The 22,274-nt window shown below is 38.9% G+C and overlaps 5 protein-coding genes and 1 long non-coding RNA gene across 9 annotated transcripts; 1 reads left to right on the forward strand and 5 right to left on the reverse strand.

The window, feature by feature from the left end:
* Nucleotides 1-2,009: 2,009 nt before the first annotated feature.
* Nucleotides 2,010-5,517, reverse strand: LOC114759202 (protein trichome birefringence-like 10). Of its 2 annotated transcripts, none has more exons than XM_028948322.1 (4): nucleotides 4,988-5,517; nucleotides 3,706-4,095; nucleotides 3,369-3,527; nucleotides 2,010-2,811 (listed from the first exon to the last, which is right to left on the reverse strand). In XM_028948322.1, exons 1-4 carry the CDS (start codon nucleotides 5,446-5,448, stop codon nucleotides 2,439-2,441), a joined length of 1,383 nt encoding a protein of 460 aa, XP_028804155.1. In that variant the 5' UTR covers nucleotides 5,449-5,517; the 3' UTR covers nucleotides 2,010-2,438. The 2 variants fall into 2 exon arrangements, with proteins under 2 accessions (XP_028804155.1, XP_028804156.1); XM_028948323.1 differs by having other exon boundaries at nucleotides 2,659-2,821.
* Nucleotides 5,518-8,280: 2,763 nt separating this feature from the next.
* Nucleotides 8,281-10,190, reverse strand: LOC114759245 (small nuclear ribonucleoprotein SmD1a-like). Its single transcript, XM_028948387.1, has 4 exons — nucleotides 10,102-10,190; nucleotides 9,921-9,997; nucleotides 8,668-8,859; nucleotides 8,281-8,554 (listed from the first exon to the last, which is right to left on the reverse strand). Exons 1-4 carry the CDS (start codon nucleotides 10,113-10,115, stop codon nucleotides 8,493-8,495), a joined length of 345 nt encoding a protein of 114 aa, XP_028804220.1. The 5' UTR covers nucleotides 10,116-10,190; the 3' UTR covers nucleotides 8,281-8,492.
* A 1,417-nt stretch (nucleotides 10,191-11,607) lies between these two features.
* Nucleotides 11,608-13,772, reverse strand: LOC114759209 (uncharacterized isomerase BH0283-like). The gene is made up of 6 exons (XM_028948333.1): nucleotides 13,685-13,772; nucleotides 13,388-13,609; nucleotides 12,696-13,007; nucleotides 12,441-12,602; nucleotides 11,936-12,019; nucleotides 11,608-11,863 (listed from the first exon to the last, which is right to left on the reverse strand). Exons 1-6 carry the CDS (start codon nucleotides 13,712-13,714, stop codon nucleotides 11,756-11,758), a joined length of 918 nt encoding a protein of 305 aa, XP_028804166.1. The 5' UTR covers nucleotides 13,715-13,772; the 3' UTR covers nucleotides 11,608-11,755.
* On the forward strand, nucleotides 13,432-20,324 carry LOC114759211 (uncharacterized). The gene is made up of 2 exons (XR_003741893.1): nucleotides 13,432-13,490; nucleotides 20,246-20,324. It is a non-coding gene; the product is annotated as an uncharacterized LOC114759211 (long non-coding RNA).
* On the reverse strand, nucleotides 15,225-16,647 carry LOC114759207 (basic 7S globulin 2-like). The gene has a single exon (XM_028948331.1). The coding sequence runs from the start codon at nucleotides 16,588-16,590 to the stop codon at nucleotides 15,286-15,288; it is 1,305 nt and encodes a 434-aa protein (XP_028804164.1). The 5' UTR covers nucleotides 16,591-16,647; the 3' UTR covers nucleotides 15,225-15,285.
* On the reverse strand, nucleotides 18,392-20,587 carry LOC114759210 (uncharacterized isomerase BH0283-like). Of its 3 annotated transcripts, none has more exons than XM_028948335.1 (6): nucleotides 20,440-20,587; nucleotides 20,143-20,364; nucleotides 19,447-19,758; nucleotides 19,180-19,341; nucleotides 18,710-18,772; nucleotides 18,392-18,616 (listed from the first exon to the last, which is right to left on the reverse strand). In XM_028948335.1, the coding sequence occupies exons 1-6, from the start codon at nucleotides 20,467-20,469 to the stop codon at nucleotides 18,509-18,511; spliced, it is 897 nt and encodes a 298-aa protein (XP_028804168.1). In that variant the 5' UTR covers nucleotides 20,470-20,587; the 3' UTR covers nucleotides 18,392-18,508. The 3 variants fall into 3 exon arrangements, with proteins under 3 accessions (XP_028804168.1, XP_028804169.1, XP_028804167.1); XM_028948334.1 differs by having other exon boundaries at nucleotides 18,394-18,616; nucleotides 18,689-18,772; nucleotides 20,440-20,578; XM_028948336.1 differs by lacking the exon at nucleotides 19,447-19,758 and having other exon boundaries at nucleotides 18,689-18,772; nucleotides 20,440-20,586.
* Nucleotides 20,588-22,274: the final 1,687 nt, after the last annotated feature.

Raw genomic sequence — 22,274 nt, forward strand, 5'->3', positions numbered from 1 at the left:
TACATTCCCAATTGTAAATTATACCCAAAACAAAGAATTGACAATACTATGTATACTCCTCCGGTCCTTAATATAAGACCTATTTAACTAATTTGACTAGATTAAAAAAGTTAGGTAAGTAGTTAATTATAAGACATGACATATTTTTCCTAAAACATCATAATCATCTTTCTTAGGATCTCTTTTTCCTCTTCTAATTGATTATGGTTGAAAGAGTATCCATAGGGGTAATTTAGATAAAACTGATAAATATGATAAATAAATCTTATATTTAAGACCAAAATCAACTTAACAATTGAGTCCTATAATAAGAACGGAAAGAGTATAATTTATTATTTTTATTAGAAAGGATGAAAACTCAAAACTCTCTGAAGAAAAAGGGCGACGGGGACCGGGGGGTAATTTTCCCCAGTGGCGTTGGTTTAATTCTCGCAGTGCCAGATGGCTGACTCATGACTCTAGGCGGAGCCTTTTGGGCCACAGTAGCCTTTTGTCATTCGAAAAAAACAATGCCACCAAGCACTAAGGCCTCTTTGCATGTTACCCTAAAAACTATATTTAATTTTTTTTTTAGAAAACACTAATTTACATTTTTTCTTGATAAACAGAATCTTTTTTTTCTTTGCTTGAATGGACAGAATTGATTTCTCAAGCTTTACATATTCATAAATGGGTATGGATCGTGTTCGAATCAAAATGTTTTATATTGTGTAGAATAAATTTAAAATCCTTCAGGATAAATAAAGAGAAATTTAGGAAAAAGAATAAAGAGGGGAAATGGATTCACACCACTCAGTCACATGTTCTCCCCTTGGTTTCTTTCGCAAGTTTCTCAGCATTTACTGCCAGAGGATTTGGTTCAAGATAAAACAGCCTGGCAAAGGATCACTATATCCTACTTCAATTACGTAATCCGGGAAAAAAGGAACGAAAGTCTACGAAACCCCGTTCCTGAACGAGACGAAGAAACCGATTGTGCTGGGAAATAATGAAGTTGGTGGCCCTCCAAAATTGACAGGAATTGTGATTACTATGGTTTCTGTGTGGAGTATCGTGGAGGGTGTGGCCAACATTACCTGCAACGAGGAGAAGTATATGTCAGGTGATCCATTTGCTATTAGTTTGGCTTACGTTGTTCGTGATTTGGAGGCTGTCACTGCGACACGGCAAGATCGTGAGTACTACAACATTTCTCCTTATCCTAATGCCTTCGCCTATGGACATGCTGCTTGCAATCCTAATCTGATATCCTCTGAGTGCAAAACATGTATTGGTGTTGCTAAGACGGCCATGTTTGGAGAATGTCGGAAGTGCAAAGGGGCGCGCGCGGTGCTCCATGATTGTAGATCGGGTATGAGCAATACCCATTCGACGATTAGAGCCCCGTGTGGCTCGGCTGCCCGTGCACTTCTATGACAATAGTCTGGTTTAATATCATCGGCTGCATGCAATAAAACGGTATGTGCGATATCGGAATTCATAGCGCTGTTTTGATAATCTTGAAAACCATTGATTGGTCTAACTCCTAGACAAGTAAATATAGAGAGCGACGATATGGTGAGAATTAAAATCCTTGAAGCTGAAAGGCAGAAAGTTACCCGTTTAATGCTCTCTCCCAACAAAGCAGCTAGAGAAAATCAAGCAAAATTACCGTAAGCGGGAACCAGATTAAACCAACAAAGCAAAGAAACATCAAGTCGTCTGGCGCCCACAGGCAGGCAAGCGTATGTATTTAAATGGACTGAACAGGTACTATTCATCGTTTTATAATTTGCGCAACGTAACGAAACAAGTACGAATTTTGAAGTGGAAAAGGGGGCAACTTTGCCGCAAGGCGCAGTGCAGAACTCTGTTCAGCCGGACGACGCTGCTCATGTTACCAAAGCCTCGCATAATTCAATGGCAAGACACATTTCTCCATTGTTGCAGAATTTTTCCAGGCAAGGGGGATCCGTTTTCTACTCAAGAAAATATGCTGGGAATTACTGGCGAGTCTGTGCGCGCGTTTATAATATATATATATATATATATTAAAACAATTGGGCATACAAACCGTACTCTTTCTATATATCACATACAAACCTAAAGTACGAAGGAATCGGCTTGCATACTTCGACGGTTTTGATGATTTACAAATTCCAAAAAGTTGTGAAAAAAAAAATAATCCGGCGCCGTATACGCCTTCTCTCATCCGTCAAGTTTGTCTGCAAATTCATCCTTGGTGGAGTCCCCAACATTCACCCGACACATGAAATCCACGGTCCGGGCCACGCTGATCAATTGGTGCAGAAGTTCATAATGACTTGCAACGGCAGATCACAATAAAGAGAATCAGGCAATCATAACGAAGGAAGCAACGTGACTGGGATTGGAAAATTCTGGTGCAGCTCCGCATGGAAGTCCCGGCAAACTTCTCACATTTATCCGCCACACCGATCCTATGAATTTGACTTCACATCTTTATTTGTATAGACAGTGCGATTTGTCTCCCGCTTAAGCAAAAGCGCGTAAAGAATCTCATTCCAAGAATCAGGGACACCAGGTAAGCACCAATGGCTGCAATCTTCCCGCTGCAATGCGGCTATCGTGTTATTAGGCCCCAGATAGTAAATAGATGCATGCCCATCTTTTCTGCTTAGAGACATTTGTGTCACATTTAACAAGTCCAGATTCTTCGTTTCTGATTTGTTCAAGCGCCCTGATAAGGCGTCGATGACAATTTCAAAATGTTTGTCAGATAGTGGAGGCAAAGACCCAAAATCAGGGAGTGTTTCCAAGCGACAACTGCCACCAGTATTCCAGTCGCCACCTCTGCCACATCCTTGCAATGTGTTAGAATTCAGTCATTATGTTTTTTATTGGTGTTAATAATCGCCAGAGCCACTAGCAGATACAGATACGAGTGACTTAGCTTATAAAGTCATTTCCTTAATGAATAATGAGTTCCAAGAAACGAGGAAATCAGTCACAAGTTAACTTGAAAGGAACAATATGGAATATGTTATACAAGGAAACATGACACAAAAGCCGTGGAGTCGCAGCAACAGGCTACTAAAAGAAGGATGCCTTCATTTTTTTCCAAACTAATTCATAATACGTGATTCATTAATACTAGAGCACCCTGACCTTTGAAAAGGCAATGGTGCAACAGATATTTTATAACTATTAGTTACAAAATTACATATGTTTCTCCTCTATGTCCAAAATGCACAATTGTCTAGACTTGGCTTTAATGTTAATTTGTATTTATGGCGCAATGGGGATTGTAGCTCAGAACCCGATTAGAAGACCTATGGTTGGAAAATATCAAGCATCTAAAAATATAATAATCAGCATGCATGAAATGAACAACCTAAGTTTAGGCAAACCTGAAATGCACAGGAGCATAAGTTCGGAAAAGAACGTAAGTCTTGTTCATGTTTACTTCACCGCCAATCCAGTCCAATACTGTCTCCATTGATTTTCTGAATGCATCCTCTACAGTCATATTCATGATCACTTCCTTCCCTACTTGGAAGTAACAACCCCTAAAAACATAAATCAATCCTAAAGATTAGACAGCTAACCAAATCGGGCATCAAATTATTCTTGCAAACTTTTCCATATCCTTGTAAGAGACATGACAAGGGGGCGCTTTGAAGATTGAATTAGTGAGACAAGTAAGCCATCTCATCTAAAAACCTAAGCAGACGGGAACTTACTTACATTTTAGTAGTTTTCTCGTTATTCCACCAATGTCCAGCATTAAGAACCAATATATCTGCACCTCGCCACCTGGGAGAAGTCCAGTCCATTAGGTCAACTCTTAGAGTCATTTTTACCTCTTTAGGAGCTCCAGTTGGAGCCCGTCCCTGCACTATAAGAAACGGAGATCTGTAGTACTCCACAGTGCAATTAAAATCTTCAAACTTGAATGCCAAGAAGCCAGTGTGTTTTGTGATTGGACTGCCATTAACCTCATACACGGTGTTCTTGTTCGAAACAACAGAAGAGAGCATACAAAGGAGTGATTCCCACTGGTTCCTTCCAATTGAATCACCAACAAATACAAGCCGCTTGTCCCGCAGCTTTTCTAACATCTTCCTTGCATCAAACCTTTAATAAGAGTGAAGAGAAATCCCATTAAGATTGTAATCCAAAAACAAAACCAAAACTTCAGAAGTATTTAAAAATGTTTAAAAATCAAACTTCAGTTTATAAACTAAGGTTTCTTGATTGCCACATTTCTATTATTAACCTTGATTAAAGGCCATGGATCCACTTCAAAGACTCTAGACATAAAAAATTAAAATCATGAACAAAAATGCGGAGAGTGAAGGCCTTTCATAGCATAAGCTAAAAGGTGCAACAGATGAAGGCCTTTCATAGCACAACCTAAAAGGTGCAACAGATGCATGTCTATATCAGATGATGCAGCTGCTTACAGCACAATCCAGCAGAATAAATAGTAACGAAGCAGACTTTACGTTTGCGAACAGGAACTAACAAAATGGCAAAATATAGAGAACTCCAAGCATTGCGGAGCAATCAACGATTGAGTTCGACTGATCCACTGAAGAAAACATGGAATTGCCCAAACAGCCGAGGGTTGACAAAGACAAGTTGAGTATCAATAAAAGAACGAAAAGCTTTCTTTTACTTGATGGTGTGGGTGTAAATTTGCCGTGCCTTTCCTTGAGGTCTGGATCATAACCCTGCTGTTTTCTTACTATCAATTCTCTAAACTTCAGAATCAAATGGTCGATCACGTAATGCATTGAAAACAGGAGTAGTTTATATTTCAAGGCAAAACAAAAATGAGCGGAAACCTCGTTAATTGTAATGCTGTAACCACTTAGCTAAATCAAAATTCTCCGTAGTTCGTTTTCAGGAGAACACCAGTAGCCAAACACGTAGGGAAAAAGAAAATACTAAATTTTACAATATTATCTGTCGTCATTTCCTCAGTAACCGGAATCGGAATCTGAAAGTAAGAATATAGAGAAACCTGGGCAAGTTGCAAGTTTTGGGCTGCCAGCGCCACTTCGTGTAGAAGCTATCGGGCCTACCATTCTCAGAGCAGCGAAAACCTTGATCCAAGAATGAACAATTTGTGGAATGATATAGTGGATAGCTCTCATCCCAAATCCAATTGCCATCAAATACATCACACCCATCTCCCTCTTCACCCAGAAATTCAACCCGCGCACCCCCAACCAAAGGTGAAGGTGAAAATGAGGACGAAAAATGCAGTCCCAGCAAAGGAACTCCCCGAGAGCGTAGCCCCCTTATTGCAGCACCGTAGTCAAGGTAAAAGAAGCAGCTAACGAGGAGAACAACGATCAAGAAGAAGCCAACTATGCCCAAAGAAGGTTCGAGAGTGTTGCAGAGCTTAAATTTTTTGAACAAGTCCACGCGGGTCATAGCGTCCCCCGAGTCCTCCGAAGCTGCACTCTTGCTCACGTTCATGGGCGGGTTGGCGAAGGGTACAAAAGGCGGGGGATTTCGAGGCTTCAGAGACAGATGGAAAGAGGAATAAAGAAGTGAAGTGCAGGAAAACGGAGGCGTTAAGGGCAGAGAGGCACTGTGCTACATGGGCTTGGAGTTCGGCATCAAGCAGAGGACGGAAAACAAGAAGTTAGCTAAGAAATGAAGAACTGGTGAGATGAAGAGGAACAAAACCATTATGATGGTTGCAGGTTTAGGTTTGGGAAAGCAAGGGAGGTTCCAGCCTTCCAGCATTCTGCATTCCGATCGTGTGATAATGGTGACAGGGAAAAAACAAGTATTTTAATTTTATTTTGGGAATAAATAAAGCGGGGATGGACCCCTGACCCTGAGCCGCAGCGGCCAACCCAAAAAAAAAAAAAAAGAGTGGGAAAACGAAGATTAGATCGAAAATTAAATAATTTATTATTGTTTTTTTTTTTTTGATAATAAAGAGGGCATAGCCCGTCAACTCAGAAAATTACAAGGGTGGGGATAGAGATCCCAAAATATCTTCATGAACAAGGGTCCGCAGTGCGTCTGGGATCGTGTCTAAGAAAGAGAAACCATGCATATTGTTTAGACCCATTTTTGCAATCTTATCAGCAACTCTATTTGCCTCTCTAGGTACATGCCGCAGCTGTAAATTCCAATTCCTGCCTCCCATGACGATTGCCCATTTCCAGACTGAGGAAACACCTTGCAGATTGGGACTATGCTGGTTAAATCTATCAATTAACTCTTTGGAATCAGACTCTAAGATTATCTGGCGGAATCCCAGGTCCCAGGCTGTCCTCATCCCCATCAAAATCGCCCATTCCTCTGCTTCTATGGGGGAACATATTCCCAAATTTTTTAAAAAACCTGCAATCCAATCACCATTGCTATTCCTCAACACACCTCCACAGGCGGCTTTGTTAGAGTTGTGGCAAAAGAGTGATGATTTTTATGATAAGAAGATGGCCCCCTGTATGTACTCTTTTTGAAAAGAGGGTCAAATATAGACAATAACGCTACAAGTAGGAGGGCCCAAGTTAGTTGATGGCAGTGACTATTGTGGGAAAGGAATAAAAGCCAGATTTCCGTAATTACGTGCTTGGTTGGCAAATTAAAATGTTGAATTAGCTAATTACTGCTTATTTATTATTCATTTATTCGCATGGTCCATGTCGGGGAAGCAACTGCTGAAGTTCTTGGAACCCATAGCATGACAGCTGATCCGCATTCATCTCCCTCCACGTATCAAAAGGTCGTGACTTCTCATGAGTCCACATTTTTATTGCCCACCAATCATTGTTATTCTTCTCTCAAATAAATATAGAGCCCCTTTAGTTTAGTGTAAAGTACATTATACATTTCAGGTTTTTAAAAAAAAAGTACGTTATACATGAATTTTAAATAGCTAATGCTTTTAAGAAAATATATTTTGTGTGGAGCATGTCATGCTTTTAATTAATAAATAGAATTAATTTTTGAGCTTGATTTAATTCCCTATTTATATTGGTCTAGCCCAGCCTGGTGTTCCTTCTAAGATGATGCCTGCACGACTCGACACTGCTCACCAACACCGTAGTGGCATGGTCCCATTGACAACGACAGGAGTATTTACTATTTAGTAGCAAAATTTGGCGTTCAATCGGACGCTGGACGAATTAATTAAAAGCAGCATTAGCCCGATTGCCCTCAATCAAGTTGAGATGAGCATGGGAATTGTTTCTTTTGAATAGTTTTATAGCTAAATCATCACTTCCAAGAAAAGAAACAAAACACAACAAAGACGCTGAGGCATGAAGAAGTGGAAGAATGGACAACAACGCATTCATGAAAAGATAAAAAGTAAAAGTTGAGAGAAAATGCAGAGCAGGGGAGAGAGTGGGAAGGCAGAGGTTGCTCTCTGGCTGTCACTAACTGTGATTGCAATCATATTTATGACGAGCCAAACCAGCCAACAAAAAAAAAAAAGTGTTTTGAGGGGGTTAGGAGAAAGCATATCCTATATAAACGTGACATAGGAGACGCCCATCCATTACAAACAATCAAAGAGTATAATGATAGTATCCATGTGTTGGCGGTTTTGCAATATAGCGTAGCATAAGACAACCAGGAAACACCAAAGGAAATGATGAGACGAACAGTTTAAATAATTACGGAGGCCACATGCAAACCTGTTCAAACAAGAATGAACATGTAGGTGGAAAGAGTCCGTCTGTCTATTGTTTGATCATGAGCAGCAACACACACATGCTGCTCCTCTTATTTTATTGGGACAAATATAATAAAGCTCTAAAGAAAGGAAATAACTCCCAATAAGTTCCAATAACAAGTGAATATTTTGTCATTTTCTACATCATCACAATCTGCAATCTGCTCTGCTCTGATGTTACTGAGATTTTTTACTAATTATATTCTTTTCTTAAAATTTCATAGCAATTTTTCCTATTTTATTCCCCTCCTGTCGCCTCATTCACCTTCCACTCAGAAAACCCCAAACGCACATCCAAAGCCGAAGCCTGCAACTGCAGCGAACAAGAAGCTAAAATGGAACACCTCGAGAAGCCTTCCTTAGCAAGGGCACGCCGAGTGTTACCATTCATTAGAAACTCAACTACAGTTGCCCAGAAAATGCAAAATGACGCCACTCAGAGCAAGAGCAGTCGTTCAAAATGGTTAACGTATCTCCAAACTGTAGACAGTTTACCTAGCGTTTTGCCAGCATCTCAATTACTCTCTCGGCAACACAGCCAGCGCATTGCATTGGCAACCCCCTCCTCCTACTCTCGAGTCTTAACAGAAGCCTCCCCATTTACTCAACAATTGCTGGTCAACGGCAAGGAATTATCCACTATAACACTGAAAGCACTCCGAAGAAAATAGGAACCCCCCTCTTTACCGTAAAAAATAGAAAGATCGACAAACTCAACATGAGGAATTAGCATTAACACTCCTTTGATATACCTGATACTCCCTACAAATTCTAGCTATAACATAGGTTTACAAATGCAAGCCATAAAGACTAAATATGCAATTCAACAGCCACGTCCACGACCACGACCACGGCCTCGACCACGCCCACGTCCCAAGGGCTTCCCTGGAAACAAAACAGATAATTGAAAACCATAACATACTGATACCAGCTACGATAAGCATACTCATTAGCAAGTGTCTGCATTAAATATGTTGTGACAAAATAATGTACAGTACCAGCAGTTGGCTTTTTGGGTTTCACCCTAGGTGTCTCCTCAACGAGTAAAGTCTCAAGATTCAAGCTATCAGGAAGTATGTAATAACGGATATTGTTTCCCCTTACACTGAGATGATCCAGAGTCACAGGGTTTTTCCCCTTCAATGTCAATTTGACTGTCTTTAAATGTGTATTCATACTTATGTCCACACCTGTTATAAAGCAAAAGGTGCAGAGATCAACCAATCAGTTAGAGCCTACAGAGTTTAGAGACCAGGTCAAGCACTTTATTTCAGAAATGAGGATAAAATATATATATATATATATATATATATATATTCTAGTTATAAATGATCGGGAGGTTCATCCAGACTTTATGTATATTATGCGTCAAATTTCAATAAGAAGGTCCTCATAATAACATTCGCGCTTTCTCCAAATTTATTATTTTTTTTGAAAAAAGAACAGTAGGGATTGTACTTCCTGCTTCATTTGCCACCTACAACACAATGACATCTAATTATTTAGTGATTTTGAAGTCCACGAGTATGTATGGTATCTTATAACATAGCAGCTGCCCAAATTCTGAACATGACATAGCATAGGGGATTCCCCGCTTTACACGTTAGCCTCAGTGAGAAGAACTACTTAGATTCCCAGAAGAAGTGTCATGGAATGAATCGCAAGGGATGGAATGAATCATTTAAAGTGAATTGGGTCATTGTCTATGAGTTTTTCTAATAATGGAGTGGAATGACAAGGGATGACCTGTAAAACCGCTCCCTACCATCCAAAACCACAATGTTTGAGTGCCTCTGAATTGGGGTCAAGGTGACAACGAAGTGAATAGGTGACACAAGTACCACAAACCTACAAGACAATATTAGAAAAATAATGCATACACCATTTCTCCTAGCTTTCCTGATTAATCTCTCAAACAACAGAACAACCCATGACTTGTTATTCCACTCTCTCATAAACCCTCAGTTCTCAAACAGAGCCTCAATATTTTAACTTCCAGTAATGTTTAAAGGGTACAGCAATACATTGACCGAACGCAAAACCACGGAATCCTGCAATATGCTATCGTCAATATTTTATTATGAGTAATTGTTACTTCCAGGCGCAAAATAAAATCTCCAATACAAAAGATAGGATGTCATAAACCCAAGACATAAGGTCTAGGGTTTAGCAGGAGCCCCAGTAAAATGACAATGCCATCAAATTCCGGGAAAAAGAAAGTGATGAAGGAGAAAGAGTTAATAGAAGAAACCTGTGATGGTTCCATGAACAACAGTGCCGTTCTTGAGCTCGATTGATACCGTTTCGTTGTTTAATTTCATCAAAAACTTGCTCGTATTTTCAAATAAAGCGTTCAGCTTCTAATAAGAAAAATGGAAAAGAAACATCACACTCATTAAAGACGTATAAAAAGACTTAAGAGGGGGTCGGACCTGACGAGCTTCATGCTGGCTGTGACGAAGATGATGAGCTTCCGCACACCGCAGCGGGAGATGAGAGGTCTTGTGATTGCAGATCGCCGACGCGGGGTCTAAGCAGGATCGAGTAAACGACAGCGTATCGTTGTTTTTTGCACGGCACGTTCTTATGGTTCTCGAATTAATGGACACAAATATAAAAAAAATGAAAATATTAAAATAACATTTTTAATAGTACTACCTCTGATCCTAATTATAAGAGTTAGTTGACTAATTTGATAAGATTAAAAAAATAATTTAAATTAGTTATTTGTAATAAATAAGTGTTATCTTTCTTAAAATATCTTTGATAATCAATTATATTGGCTAGAACTACTATTGTTAAAAAGACTACTTTGAAAAAAATACATAAATATGCGAGACAAAGTGAATTAGGATCAAAATAAAAATCAAACAAAATCTTATATTAAAGACGGGAGGTAGTATTATAAATGCATCTTGAGAATTTCATTCGGGCAATGACGCTGAAGGAGAATAATAAGTGGTAAATCCATGAAGAAGGTGTTTGGATATCATTTTAAAAGCACTACCTCATAAATTGAGATAATTTTTTATAAATTAAAATATACTTTTTTATATATTTATTTTGTATATTGTAAGATTATTTCTAAAAATACGGTTTGTTTTTCTTCTTCAAACACCTCCTAGATGAAAAATAATATTTACACCCATCGCTGAAGAGATAAAAGTCGCGAAACCATTGACGGAGCACTTCATCAACACTCTTCGGAGGATGGGCGAATGTCAATAAACTTTGGAATTTGAGATAAAATTATCGAAGTTGTTCCGTTGGCCACTAAATTAATGTAATACTACCTCCAATTCTAATTATAACATCTAGTTGACTAATCTGAAGAGATTAAATAAAGAAATTAAGTCAGTTGTTTGTAATAAATAGATATTGTCTTTTTTAAAATACTTTTGCTAATCAAGTATATTAATTAGAACTATTATTGATAGAAGGACTAAATTAGAAAAAAAATACATAAATATGATAGACAAAATGAATCAGTATCTTATATTTATGACTACAATAAAAATCAAATAAGTTCTTATATTAAAGATTTGAGGTAGTATTAAATTTGGCAGTGGCCTGTTGCAGAAAAATTGATGGGCACTTCTATATTACATAAAAAAATTTGACCGTTAATTATACTTTCTTCTTCTAAAAATATATCTTTAAATTTTAAAATTTTAAATCAGTCTTATTTATTACACTTTAATAATAAATAACAATACATTTGTCATTCTTAATTTGAAATTTTAGAGATTTTTTCTTTAGGATTTTTTCTTATTTTAAACTTACCATTTTGCAATCCCTTATGAATAACACTTGATTGAATATGAGATAGATAAATAAAAATGATACACTTAATAAAAGTGAATTTAAAATTTCATTTTTTTAAGATGATACTATCAATAATTTAATTTTTTTTATATGAAGACAAATTTATTTGTTTATATCAATAATTTAACTAACAGTGAGTTAGTTAGCTAGAGGGAGTATATTGGTAAAATAAAACACAAGTGGTTCCGTCAATTCATCAATGGTAAAACTGAAAACGACATCTTTTTTTATTGAGAAAAAAGAAAAAGCATAAAAACAGGACTAAACTGTAATGCATCCTTCCATCACTTTAACAGCTTTCCCTCGCAACAGCACCCTTTGGCTCTGCTCATCAACATGAATGTTGAGAACTCCACCTCTTGATGATGCCTGCTCCCATATAATATAAGGAGTCAACACAACAATCACATAGATAGCCCTAACGTAACTAATAAAGAGTACCTGATAAGCATTGAAATCCAGCTTCCCCAGTTTCTTGCTCCAATAAGATGCTAGAGCACAATGTGCACTCCCACAAACAGGATCCTGAGAGGAAATGCAAGTGACACGCCATTATCTCGTTACTTCTGTTTTATCGCCTAGGAATTTAATGGACGTTAAGGTTTTGATTTCTATAGTATTTTTCCTTTCTGGTAGGTTAACCAACAACATGTTGTGATGAAGATACCAACAAGAAACCTTGTATCACTAGTCTCAGGTACAAATTTTATTGCATAGTTTACTCAAAATTTTGAATTAAACATGTTCAGGCCAAAATCAGACGAGGCGCCGGCTGTGTGACAGAGCAGAGCAGCATCTATGAGGCGGCAAATAAAAAATTAAACGGAGAGGGGGTGGGGTGGGACACAATTTAGGAAATAAGGCATTAGAAAAAATGCATCATTATTTGAGCTTAAAATAAACCATTACTAAATCGATTATTCATAGTCATATCTCAGCCATTTACCTCATTGATTCCGGCTTTTGGGCAGAAGAATCTGCTGTAGAAGTCAAATCCTGAGTCCGAAGGAGCAACGGCAGTGACAATTATCCCTCTTCCAGGACATTTTACTATAGCATCAAATTGCGGCTTCAATTCTATGACAGATTTCCCAGATGTGACTTCCACCTACAAGGCACTCAAATATGTTTGATAAGGGAAAAGATAGAAGCATGATTAATATGCAATCAAAGAAAGGAAGAGAACAAATTTAGGAATAACCAATAGGTCGTCTCCGATGGTTGTCCTCTTTATTTCAACAATGGGAGCACCCTCTAACACTGCCGAAATTAATGAAGCATCAACAGAATGAAATTCTGTGGGAGGGTCAGCAGGAAAATCCAATTCAATGTAATATCTGTCTTGGTTTTCACCATTTTCCAAGTCAGGGGCACAAGCGATGCTGATATCTGGTATTTTTTTAGCAGTTAACACTCCAGATAACGTCACAAATTCCACGATATTGGAAGCCACTAAGCCTGAAGAAAAGAGTGTGTGTGCAGCAGCTAATGTAGCATGGCCACAAAGTTTAACCTGCGAAATTGTTAACGCTAAACTCGCCATCAAGCACTTTAGGACTGAGAGATATGCCACAAATCATGCTTAATTTGTGAACAGTTTCGGCCTAAACCAAAAAGATCAAGAAACAAACTTGAGTGGCATACTAAATGAATCGTGTAGCTTAAAGAATGCCGAATAATACATGTTGAAACGAAAGCCATCAATTATCACGAATATATTCACCCTTCAAAGTCATTCCTCAATTTAGACATGAATAAACTCAGATCACTACTATGCAATAGAGGAAGCATTAACTGCGTGAGACCATTCCCATATCAAATCCGCATATACAATCACAGAAGAGCTATTTTACTGTGATATATTCGGTAATTAAGTTGCTCTCGAAATCTTACCTCAAAGACGGGAGTGAACCATCTAAGATGGAAACGAGGATTAGAGCTTGCATTAGTCGAGTTGGCGGGGCTCTCTGACTCAGCAATTCGAGTCAAGTAGCAGGTCTCGGAGATATTGAACTCACAGGCTACCGCTTGCAACCACTTCTCGTCCCTCTCTTCATCTAAAAGACACACTGCTGCGGGATTGCCCTTGAAAGGCGACTCGGTGAAGGCGTCCACCTATTTATCAATACAGAGAGAAGCTGTTCACGATAATGCACAACAAACACAGACACAGTGAAATAAGAAACATACCAGCCAATATTTGACGGGTTTCTTTGCCATTGACGGAGAGAGAGAAGATTTTTCGATCGACAGAAGGAAAGGTCAACCCCCAGACACCCACCCCAGTTGTTGATCACCCACCTGGTCATTTTATGCAGTGCCTGTTCGCGCTTGCGAGGAAAGATGGTTTGGTGGCTTTGGGCTCCCTTGGGATCTGGGCTTTGCAGCTTCTTTTCTTTTGTTTTTTGGGGGCCCCCGGGGGGGGGAGTCGTGGGCTCTTTGTACTCACAAAAACAGAAAAGAAACTTTCACCATTGCCCAGAACTTTGCTTGATTAGAACTACGTCTCAAAAATTTCAAGATTTCCTGCTGTATTTAACCGTACAAAATTTCTTTTGATTTTAATAATTCTTATTTTTTTGTTTCTAAATTCTTGATATGCCTCTTTTATGAAATGTTATATTGATGATATATACAAGCATAGTAACCTTAAAGACTATGCACCGACAAATAATGAAGACGGTAAGCAGTGACTTGGAAAGATCATCACAGAAGAAAAATTGGCAGTTACGCATAGGGCTGTTCACGGGACAGATCGGGACCAGAATAGGCTCGTCCCGGTTCCGTCCCGATGAACAGTAACATGACAGAAAATCTGTCCCGTGTCCCGGCCCGTCCCGGGGTTGTCCCAGTCCCAGTTAGGACGGGACGGGACCGGGATGTCTCGAATTTTTTTTTTTTAATTTTTTTAATTTTTAAAATTTTTTAATAAAATCTGATTTTTTTAATTATATTTTTTTGGGCTTAAACCTTATAAAAACATCTTTTTATTTTTTATTTTATTTGTTTGGGCACTCTTAGAGAAAACCCAAAATATTACATATAATAGTCATTAAAAACTCTAAACAAAAGCTTTTAACACAATAAAAACTTGCTAAAAATTCTAATCATCAATAATCTCAAATCATTAAGAAATATAAAAACTCTAAATAAATATATCCATAGTTCCATACAATAGTCTCAAATCTTAAAAAAATATAAAAAATGATATTATATAAATAGGAAAAAAATTTAAAAAAAAAAAAAGGGACTGGGACGGGACAACCCCCTTCCCGTGTCCTGTCCTGTCCTGGTCCCTTTTTTGTCCTGTCCCAGTTTGTCCTGTCTCGAAAAATTTCGAGACGGGTCTGTCCCGTCCCAATAAGACCGGGACTGGAACGGACTGACCGAGACGGGCCGGCCTTGAACACCCCTAGTTACATACCAGAATCGCACGAGTAAGGTTTATTTACCAACTCTGATCCTGTATATATCACTTTTTAGAAATAATCGATTATGAATCAACCTTACATGAAAAAATGGCTAGTTAATTATTTTCTTTTAATTTTACCTTTTTGTAATTTTTTAACAAATAAGATAAGAGGTCGAATACATTGTGAATTAAAGAAGTTTATTCTTTTAAGATAGTATCAATAATTTAACTATCCGAAAATTCATTCTTATTACTCCTTCCCATTTAAGCCGTGGGGTACAGAGAGTAGACAACTATGGAGAGTAAGTCTATTTATTGTGATGTCAAGAAATGCGCGTTATTCAAAGTCCGAATCCTGATGGTGGCGGAGAAGGGCGGTTCATGGGGCGGAGGTGAAGTTGAAGTTTGCACACGTGGTCATCCTTCCAAAGAGCAGAGAGCTGAATCCCAATCTAGAAGAAGCCAAATCAAACTGCAGAAGATTGTTCTCCAACTGATACCCTCCTATCACAATTGAAGTCGTCGGGTTGTCACCTCCATTCACTACTCCAAGACACAGCACATCGTCGTTCACCTGCACCATCGAGTTCGCTCCAAAAATGAACCAACTCACGTTATTCTTCAGCACAAGCTCGATGGTCGGCACCGCCGCACCCAGCCGCGTGCTTCCCACGTTGTCTCCACTGAAGCACACTTCGAAGGGAGCCACACCACCTACCCTGGTGATGTTCCTAGCAGCCGAAGCACTGATAAATGCCTCTGTCACCGCCTTGAAGGTCGAGGCCTCCAAAACTGTGTATGGGTTCACCGTACTTATCTTAGTCCCGCCAAAGCCTTCCTTGTTGATGGACAGCAAAGTGCTGTTGATGTTGGGCACAACTTTTTGGTCGATTTTGATGGATTTGACTCCGATGAAGTACTCAGACGAGGGCTGTCCCTGTGTGAAAGCGGAAGCTGTGCTTACTGGGTTGACGATGAGTGGTGTGTAAGTGAGCGATTGAGCGGCGTTCACGTTCGGAAGAAAAACGTAGGGGCCGTCTCCAAAGAAAACAACACCTCTCGAACTGGACGCGAGGCAAATGGCGAATTTCCTGTGAAAGCTAAAAGCGGAGGCTAATTGAGAAGGAAAAGCGATTTTGGTTCTACCAAGACCGGCCATGCCCAATACTCCTCTGGCGAGGCCGTTCAATAAGAAAGTGGGTGCACATGAGAATATGAAGCGGGAAACGGTGACGTTTCGACCAGGGTTGAATCCGTTCGTGGACTGGAGGGACACGACGTCTTGGGCGACCTCGCCGCCGGTGGCGGTGCGGGTGACGGTGTTGTCCGGCATTACGCCGCAGGTGTTGTTATTACAGCCTGGCCTCGGAGGCGAAAAGCATTCGCCGCATCCGGAGGCGTCGGCGAGGGAGCACTGGGCGGAGTTGCAGCGTGCAGGGCGGTAGGTGGAGGAGGTGTAGTTCTGGTCGCAATCGACCCAGAGGAATTGGCCGCCGAGATCAAGGACGAGGTTCACGGGGACGAGTGGGGTTCTCTGGTGAATTTGAGTAACGTACTGGAGAGTGGAGGCATCTTTAGTGACGGGAATTACAAGGGCCTTGGGCCTGAAAGAGGATTGAGCAAAACATGAAGAAGGAGCAATAAAGAGCAGAAAAAGGACGAGGTATTGAAAGCCGGAAGCCATGTGGGACGGACGAATGAGGAAGGAGGAAGGAGGAAGGAGGAAGCAAGCTAGTTCATCTGAGAAATGGCGTGGCTGGATCCTCTACTTATAATAACAAATAATAATGTAGTTGTAGTAAATTCCGCAAGGGCTGCCTCTTTTGAACGTCATCGCAAAGAGATGTGGTGCTGCACAGATAACAACGAGCATTGAGTCAATTTTTATCATTTTTATTTTTCAGTCAGACAAAGCAGGCTGAGCTCATCTGACAAGTAACATCCAGAAAGTGGGTCCCACGATTATATTTGATTTCAGTAGTTGGCATGCAATGCAATGGCAAACCATTTGTTGTCTTTGCATAAATCCATGCTCATTTTAATTTATTAATATTTTTCCGTTAACTTGCTCCATGCGTGCAAGACATTTGCAATTCCGTAGAAGAACAGGCAACAGAAAAATTAAATTATAATTAAATGATCCACCAAAAATTATAATTAAACGATTCTATTTTTAGAAGTGCTAAGTGAAAATTGGAAGCATTTGGAAGGTGTTAACAGATATGTGTGTGTGTGTGTGGATATGTGGCAAAAATCAACTTGATATAATAAGCTTTGGTTTTGTTAATCGGCAGATCATGTTTGGCACTATTTCAAAGGAAGCGGCATAAATCGTTATTTAGTACAAGTTGTGGCGAGGTTTGCAGGAATGGCAAATATTTACTATCATCCAAGATTGCTTGATGTGGCTTTCATCTAGAATTAAGTTAGCCAGCCATGGCCACCCCACCCCGCGAACGAAGATTTGCATATATCTTATCCCCTTGTTATGCATATTAAAACAAAATACAAAATGTGATGGTCAGAGGAATGAATTTAATGTACATTTTAAACTAATGATTGATTGATTTAGTGGGACCAAGCCAGAGTATTAGCACGAAACGTTGTTGATGAGCAGATGAAGCTAGACTGCCCAGATTTCTCTTGATCCTAAGATCAAGAAAGGGTTTATTATTATAAAACTCGTGCACGCAAGTAGAAGAGGAAGAATATCGATTCAAAACGTTGAGGCTCAACCCCAGGGTTTGAAAACGACAGCTAGATTATCACCGGTATTCCATCTTATATACGCCGGCCTCAGCGACTATAGCACATTGCTTTTGACCCAAAAAGGATCAACGCGTCGCTTTGAGATGTTCCAGGCGCCGGAATTAAAGTTCCTGACGTCTTTCTACTTCCCTAGAGACAGCAGGGCAAAGCTACTTTGTTAATAAAGAAAGGGCATCTAAGCGAAATGGGTAATCTCGTGTTGACATCCATGAGTTTGGATGAAGCTTACCCTTTTTAAGTTTTTAATTTTCATCGTTCTTTAGTTATTTTATTAAAAAAGAAGAGGCATTTTCATTTTGCATAACATAAAAATTTTATCTTTTTGTCCCTTAAAAACACCAGCTTCAAGAAATAAATAAGCCCTCCAACGTCAGAGGATCCATGCTCCCATTTAAAACACGGGCTGACTTTTTCCTATTGGCTCATAACCCACTAGAACTTATATCTAATTATTATTATTTTAATTTGTCAAATTCGGAAAAAAGCACGGCACTTTTTATAGGATAAGGGTGCAACCGCACAAGTACAACTAACAGAATTTCCTGACAATCATGAAGACCCAACCTACATTCGGCAACTCTTATGCTACCTCCGTGGGAAAATAAATTCTCCCACGTCAGATGAAAATTTGATTTCCAAGTGATTCCGACTAATCGCATGGGTTAAAATAAATGAAAAGATCAGTGAGACGAAGGATGAGGGAGGCAGACATATTACACAACATTGAATAGCATCGCAAGAGTTTAAAACCTTGAATTCAGTTGCAGTGGGTTGTGTTATCTAAAACATTTATTAATGTTAAATTACACTCTATTTGCAAACCAAAAACAGGACTAAACTAGAATACATCCTTCCATCACTGTAACAGCTTTCCCTCGCAACAGCACCCTTTGGTTCTGCTCATCAAGATGGATGTTGAGAACTCCACCTCTTGATGATGCCTGCTCCCATATAATATAAAGAGTCAACACAACAATCACATAGATAACTCCATCATAACGACAAAAGAGTACCTGATAAGCATTGAAATCCAACTTCCCCAGTTTCTTGCTCCAATAAGGTGCTAAAGCACAATGTGCACTCCCGCAAGCAGGATCCTGAAAGGAAATGCAAGTGACACGCCATTATCTCATTACTTTTGTTTTATTATCTAGGAATCTAATGGATGTTAGGTTTTGCTTTCTATAGTAGCTCTTCCTTTCTGGTAGATTAACCAATAACATGTCATAACAATAGAGGGGGGGGGGGAACTTATCTCACCAGTCTCAGGTAAAAATTTTATTGCATAGTGTGACCCAAAAATTTGAATTAAACACGTTTAATGCTAACCACAAGCCAAAATCAGACAAGGCGCCAGCTAGATGACAAACGGCAGAGCAGCAATTTTTTTTGGCCCCGGGGGGGGGGAGTTGGGGGAACAATTTAGGAAATAATCCGTCATTATTTGAGCTTAAAATAAACCATGACTAAAACTATTATACATAGCTATATCTCAGCTATTTACCTCATTGATTCCGTCCTTTGGGCAGAAGAATCTGCTGTAGAAGTCGAATCCTGAGTCCGGAGGAGCAACGGCAGCGAGAATTATCCCTCTTCCAGGACATTTTAATATAGCATCAAATCGTGGCTTAAATTCTATGACAGATTTCCCAGACGGGACTTCCACCTGCAAGGCATGAGAAGCCTAAACTCAAACATGTCTGATACGGGAAAAGATAGAACTTGATTACCATGCGATCAAAGAAAGGAAGAGAACAAATTCAGGAATTACCAATAGGCAATTTCCCACGGATGTCCTCTTTATTTCAACTATAGAAGCCCCCTCTAAGGCTGCCGAAATTTCTGAAGTCTCAGTGGAATGAAATTCTGTGGGAGGGTCAGTAGGAAAATCCAATTCAATGTAATATCCGTCTTGATTTTCGCCATTTTTCAAGTCAGAGGCACAAGCGATGCTAATATCTGGTATTTTTTTAGCAGTCAACACTCCAGATAACGTCACAAATTCCACGATATTGGAAGCCACTAAACCAGAAGAGAAGAGTGTGTGTGCAGCAGCTAATGTAGCATGGCCACAAAGTTCAACCTACAAAAGTGCGCCGAGTTTGCTAACGATAAACTTCGCATCAAGCACTTTATGAATGACAGATATGGCGCAAATCATGCTTAATTTTTTAGCAGTTCTGGCTTAGACAAAATCCAGAAACAGACTTGAATGGCATACTAAATGAATCATGTGGCCCAAGGAATGCCAAACAATACTTGTTGAAACGAAAGCCATAATTATCATGAACCAATTCAGTCTTCAAAGCTATTGCAAAATTGGCACACCAATAAACTTAGATCACTCCTATGCGACAGAGGGATCGTTAACTGCGTGAGACGATTCCCATATCAAATCCGCATATACAATAACAGGAGCTATTTTAAAACGATCTATTTAGTAATTAAGAAGCTCTATAAAATTTACCTCGCAGACGGTAGTGAACCATCTAAGACGGAAACGAGGATTAGAGCTTGCACTGACCAAGCTAGCGGGGCTCTCTGACTCAGCAATTCGAGTCAAGTAGCAGGTCTCGGAGATATTGAACTCACGGGCTACCGCTTGCAGCCACTTCTCGTCCCTCTCTTCATCTAAAAGACAGACTGCTGCGGGGTTCCCCTTGAAAGGGGACTTGGTGAAGGCGTCCACCTGTTTATCAATACAGAGAGAAGCCATTCACGCTAATGCATAACGACCACAGATACAGTGAAATAAGAAACATACCAGCGAATACTTGACGGGTTTCTTTGCCATTGATGGAGAGATAAAAAAAATTTCGATCGAAAGAAGGAAAGGTCAACTCCAGACGCCCTCCCGAGTTGCCGTTAATCATCATTTATGTACCTAATGCTTCCGCTGATGCGGTTGTAACTTACTGTCCAAGGCAGTCCGTCTCTCTCTGGGCACCGGATTCGTGCTTGCGAGGAAAGGTGGTCAGGCGTCTTGGGCTTCCTCAGGATCTGCGCTTGGTAGCTACTGAAAACAAAACAACAGAGATGGGCCTAGCCCTCTTTGTCCTCACTAAATAAATAAAATCCCGGAAAAACTTCATTTTTTCTTGAAAAAATGACATAAAAAAAGTTAAAAATTATAATATTTCAATTTAGATACTTAAAAAGTCAAAATCTCATTGGAGAAAGTGATATCTGATTTGGTATTTTATAAATATAGTCAAATGACTAAAATACCCCTATATTAGATTTTTTAAAGAAAAAAAACTACAAACTTGTCATTGTCAGTGTATTTTTGTTATTAGTTGTTCAACACTTTTTATGGTCAATTCACAACTTATTAATAAATAATTTTTCATTGCCAGTTCATAACTTATTAATAAATAACTTATTATTGTCAATATATTTCTTCTCATTTGCTGTTTAACACTTATTATTGCAGTTCACAACTTGTTAATAAACTCTTTGATACAAGAAATTTTTTTTATTTAACTATATTTGTAAATTACCAGATCAAGCTTCACTTCCTCCCTTAAAATTTTAGCCTCTTAGATGCCTAAATTAAAATATTGTAATTTTTAACCTTTTTTTTTACGTCATTTTTTCTTTTTCTTTTGCCCACAAAATTTTATTTCACCTTTGCTCAGCTTTTCTTAACGATAACCATGTCTCAAAAATTTCAAGATTTCCGGCGATTTAGCCCTACAGCTACAGCATATTTCTTTTGATTTTTAATAATCCGAATGTTTTTCTAAATTCTTGATGTGTTTCTTCTATACTCACTCAGTTTGCCGCAAGAAATGCTTAAAATGTTACATAAATGATATTTATAGCCGTTGAAAATTAAATTATCATCCCCGACTCTTGAATCAGGCACTTAATGCTGATTTGTTCCTAGTTGGATCGTGCTCGGGCTCACGCATTATCTATCAATTCGGTCATAGCCTTGTAAACACCAAAGATGATGATCTGCTTAATCCCTTTTTTTTTAGTGATAGATGTGCTTAATCCTTCATCAGTCTTTTTTTAAACCAGAATTTTGGCATTAAAAAAATCCTTTATTAGTTATTCTTCATGTGCTTGGTTGATTTGGTTTGAGCACTGCCCAAACCATTAAGGTCCCGTTTGGTACGAAGCATTGAAAATAATGAATGGGGATTGTGATTGTAATTTTAAAAAATCATTAAAATAGTTTTTAGCATGAATAATTACTTGTTACATGGGATTAGGCAAACCTATAGAGGTGGGATTGGGGAATACCACTTTCCCCCATGGTATTCCCCAATCCCACACACATGAGTTTGGCTAATCCTATATAACAAGTGATCTCTTGTGTTAAATATTCTTTTAATAGATTTTTTTAATCTTAACCCCAATCCCAATCACAATCCCTATTCCTAATTTTCAATGCTTCCTTCCAAACGGGGCCTAAGGTCATACGAAATATTGAAAATATAATGAGGGGTAAAGATTGAGAATGAGATTAAAAAATATGTTAAAAGAGTGTTTAGTATAGGTGATTTATTGTTACTTAGGATTGGACAGATTCATATATGTGTAATTGAAGAATATCACGATTAAAGAACACCTTGAAGAGAACTGGTATTT

This window comes from Neltuma alba, unplaced genomic scaffold, assembly GCF_004799145.2.
Source record: "Neltuma alba isolate B1F8T4 unplaced genomic scaffold, ASM479914v2 tig00010802_pilon, whole genome shotgun sequence".
NCBI lineage: Eukaryota > Viridiplantae > Streptophyta > Magnoliopsida > Fabales > Fabaceae > Neltuma > Neltuma alba.

Excerpts from the sequence above, each read along its gene's own strand:
- LOC114759202 (XM_028948322.1), bottom strand. The coding sequence starts at position 5,448 with ATGAACGTGAGCAAGAGTGCAGCTTCGGAGGACTCGGGGGACGCTATG. Across the intron at positions 3,528-3,705 it reads AACGAGAAAACTACTAAAAT|GGGTTGTTACTTCCAAGTAG; the intron begins GTAAGTAAGTTC and ends TTATGTTTTTAG. Across the intron at positions 2,812-3,368 it reads TATGCTCCTGTGCATTTCAG|AGGTGGCGACTGGAATACTG; the intron begins GTTTGCCTAAAC and ends AGGATGTGGCAG.
- LOC114759245 (XM_028948387.1), bottom strand. Across the intron at positions 8,860-9,920 it reads TGTTCATGGAACCATCACAG|GTGTGGACATAAGTATGAAT; the intron begins GTTTCTTCTATT and ends GCTTTATAACAG. Across the intron at positions 8,555-8,667 it reads ACCCAAAAAGCCAACTGCTG|GGAAGCCCTTGGGACGTGGG; the intron begins GTACTGTACATT and ends TTTTGTTTCCAG.
- LOC114759209 (XM_028948333.1), bottom strand. The coding sequence starts at position 13,714 with ATGGCAAAGAAACCCGTCAAATATTGGCTG. Across the intron at positions 13,610-13,684 it reads AACCCGTCAAATATTGGCTG|GTGGACGCCTTCACCGAGTC; the intron begins GTATGTTTCTTA and ends ATTGATAAATAG. Across the intron at positions 11,864-11,935 it reads TGGATTTCAATGCTTATCAG|GCATCATCAAGAGGTGGAGT; the intron begins GTACTCTTTATT and ends ATATGGGAGCAG.
- LOC114759207 (XM_028948331.1), bottom strand. The coding sequence starts at position 16,590 with ATGGCTTCCGGCTTTCAATACCTCGTCCTTTTTCTGCTCTTTATTGCT.
- LOC114759210 (XM_028948334.1), bottom strand. The coding sequence starts at position 20,469 with ATGGCAAAGAAACCCGTCAAGTATTCGCTG. Across the intron at positions 19,342-19,446 it reads CCGTGGGAAATTGCCTATTG|GTGGAAGTCCCGTCTGGGAA; the intron begins GTAATTCCTGAA and ends CATGCCTTGCAG. Across the intron at positions 18,773-19,179 it reads CAAAGGACGGAATCAATGAG|GATCCTGCTTGCGGGAGTGC; the intron begins GTAAATAGCTGA and ends ATTTCCTTTCAG.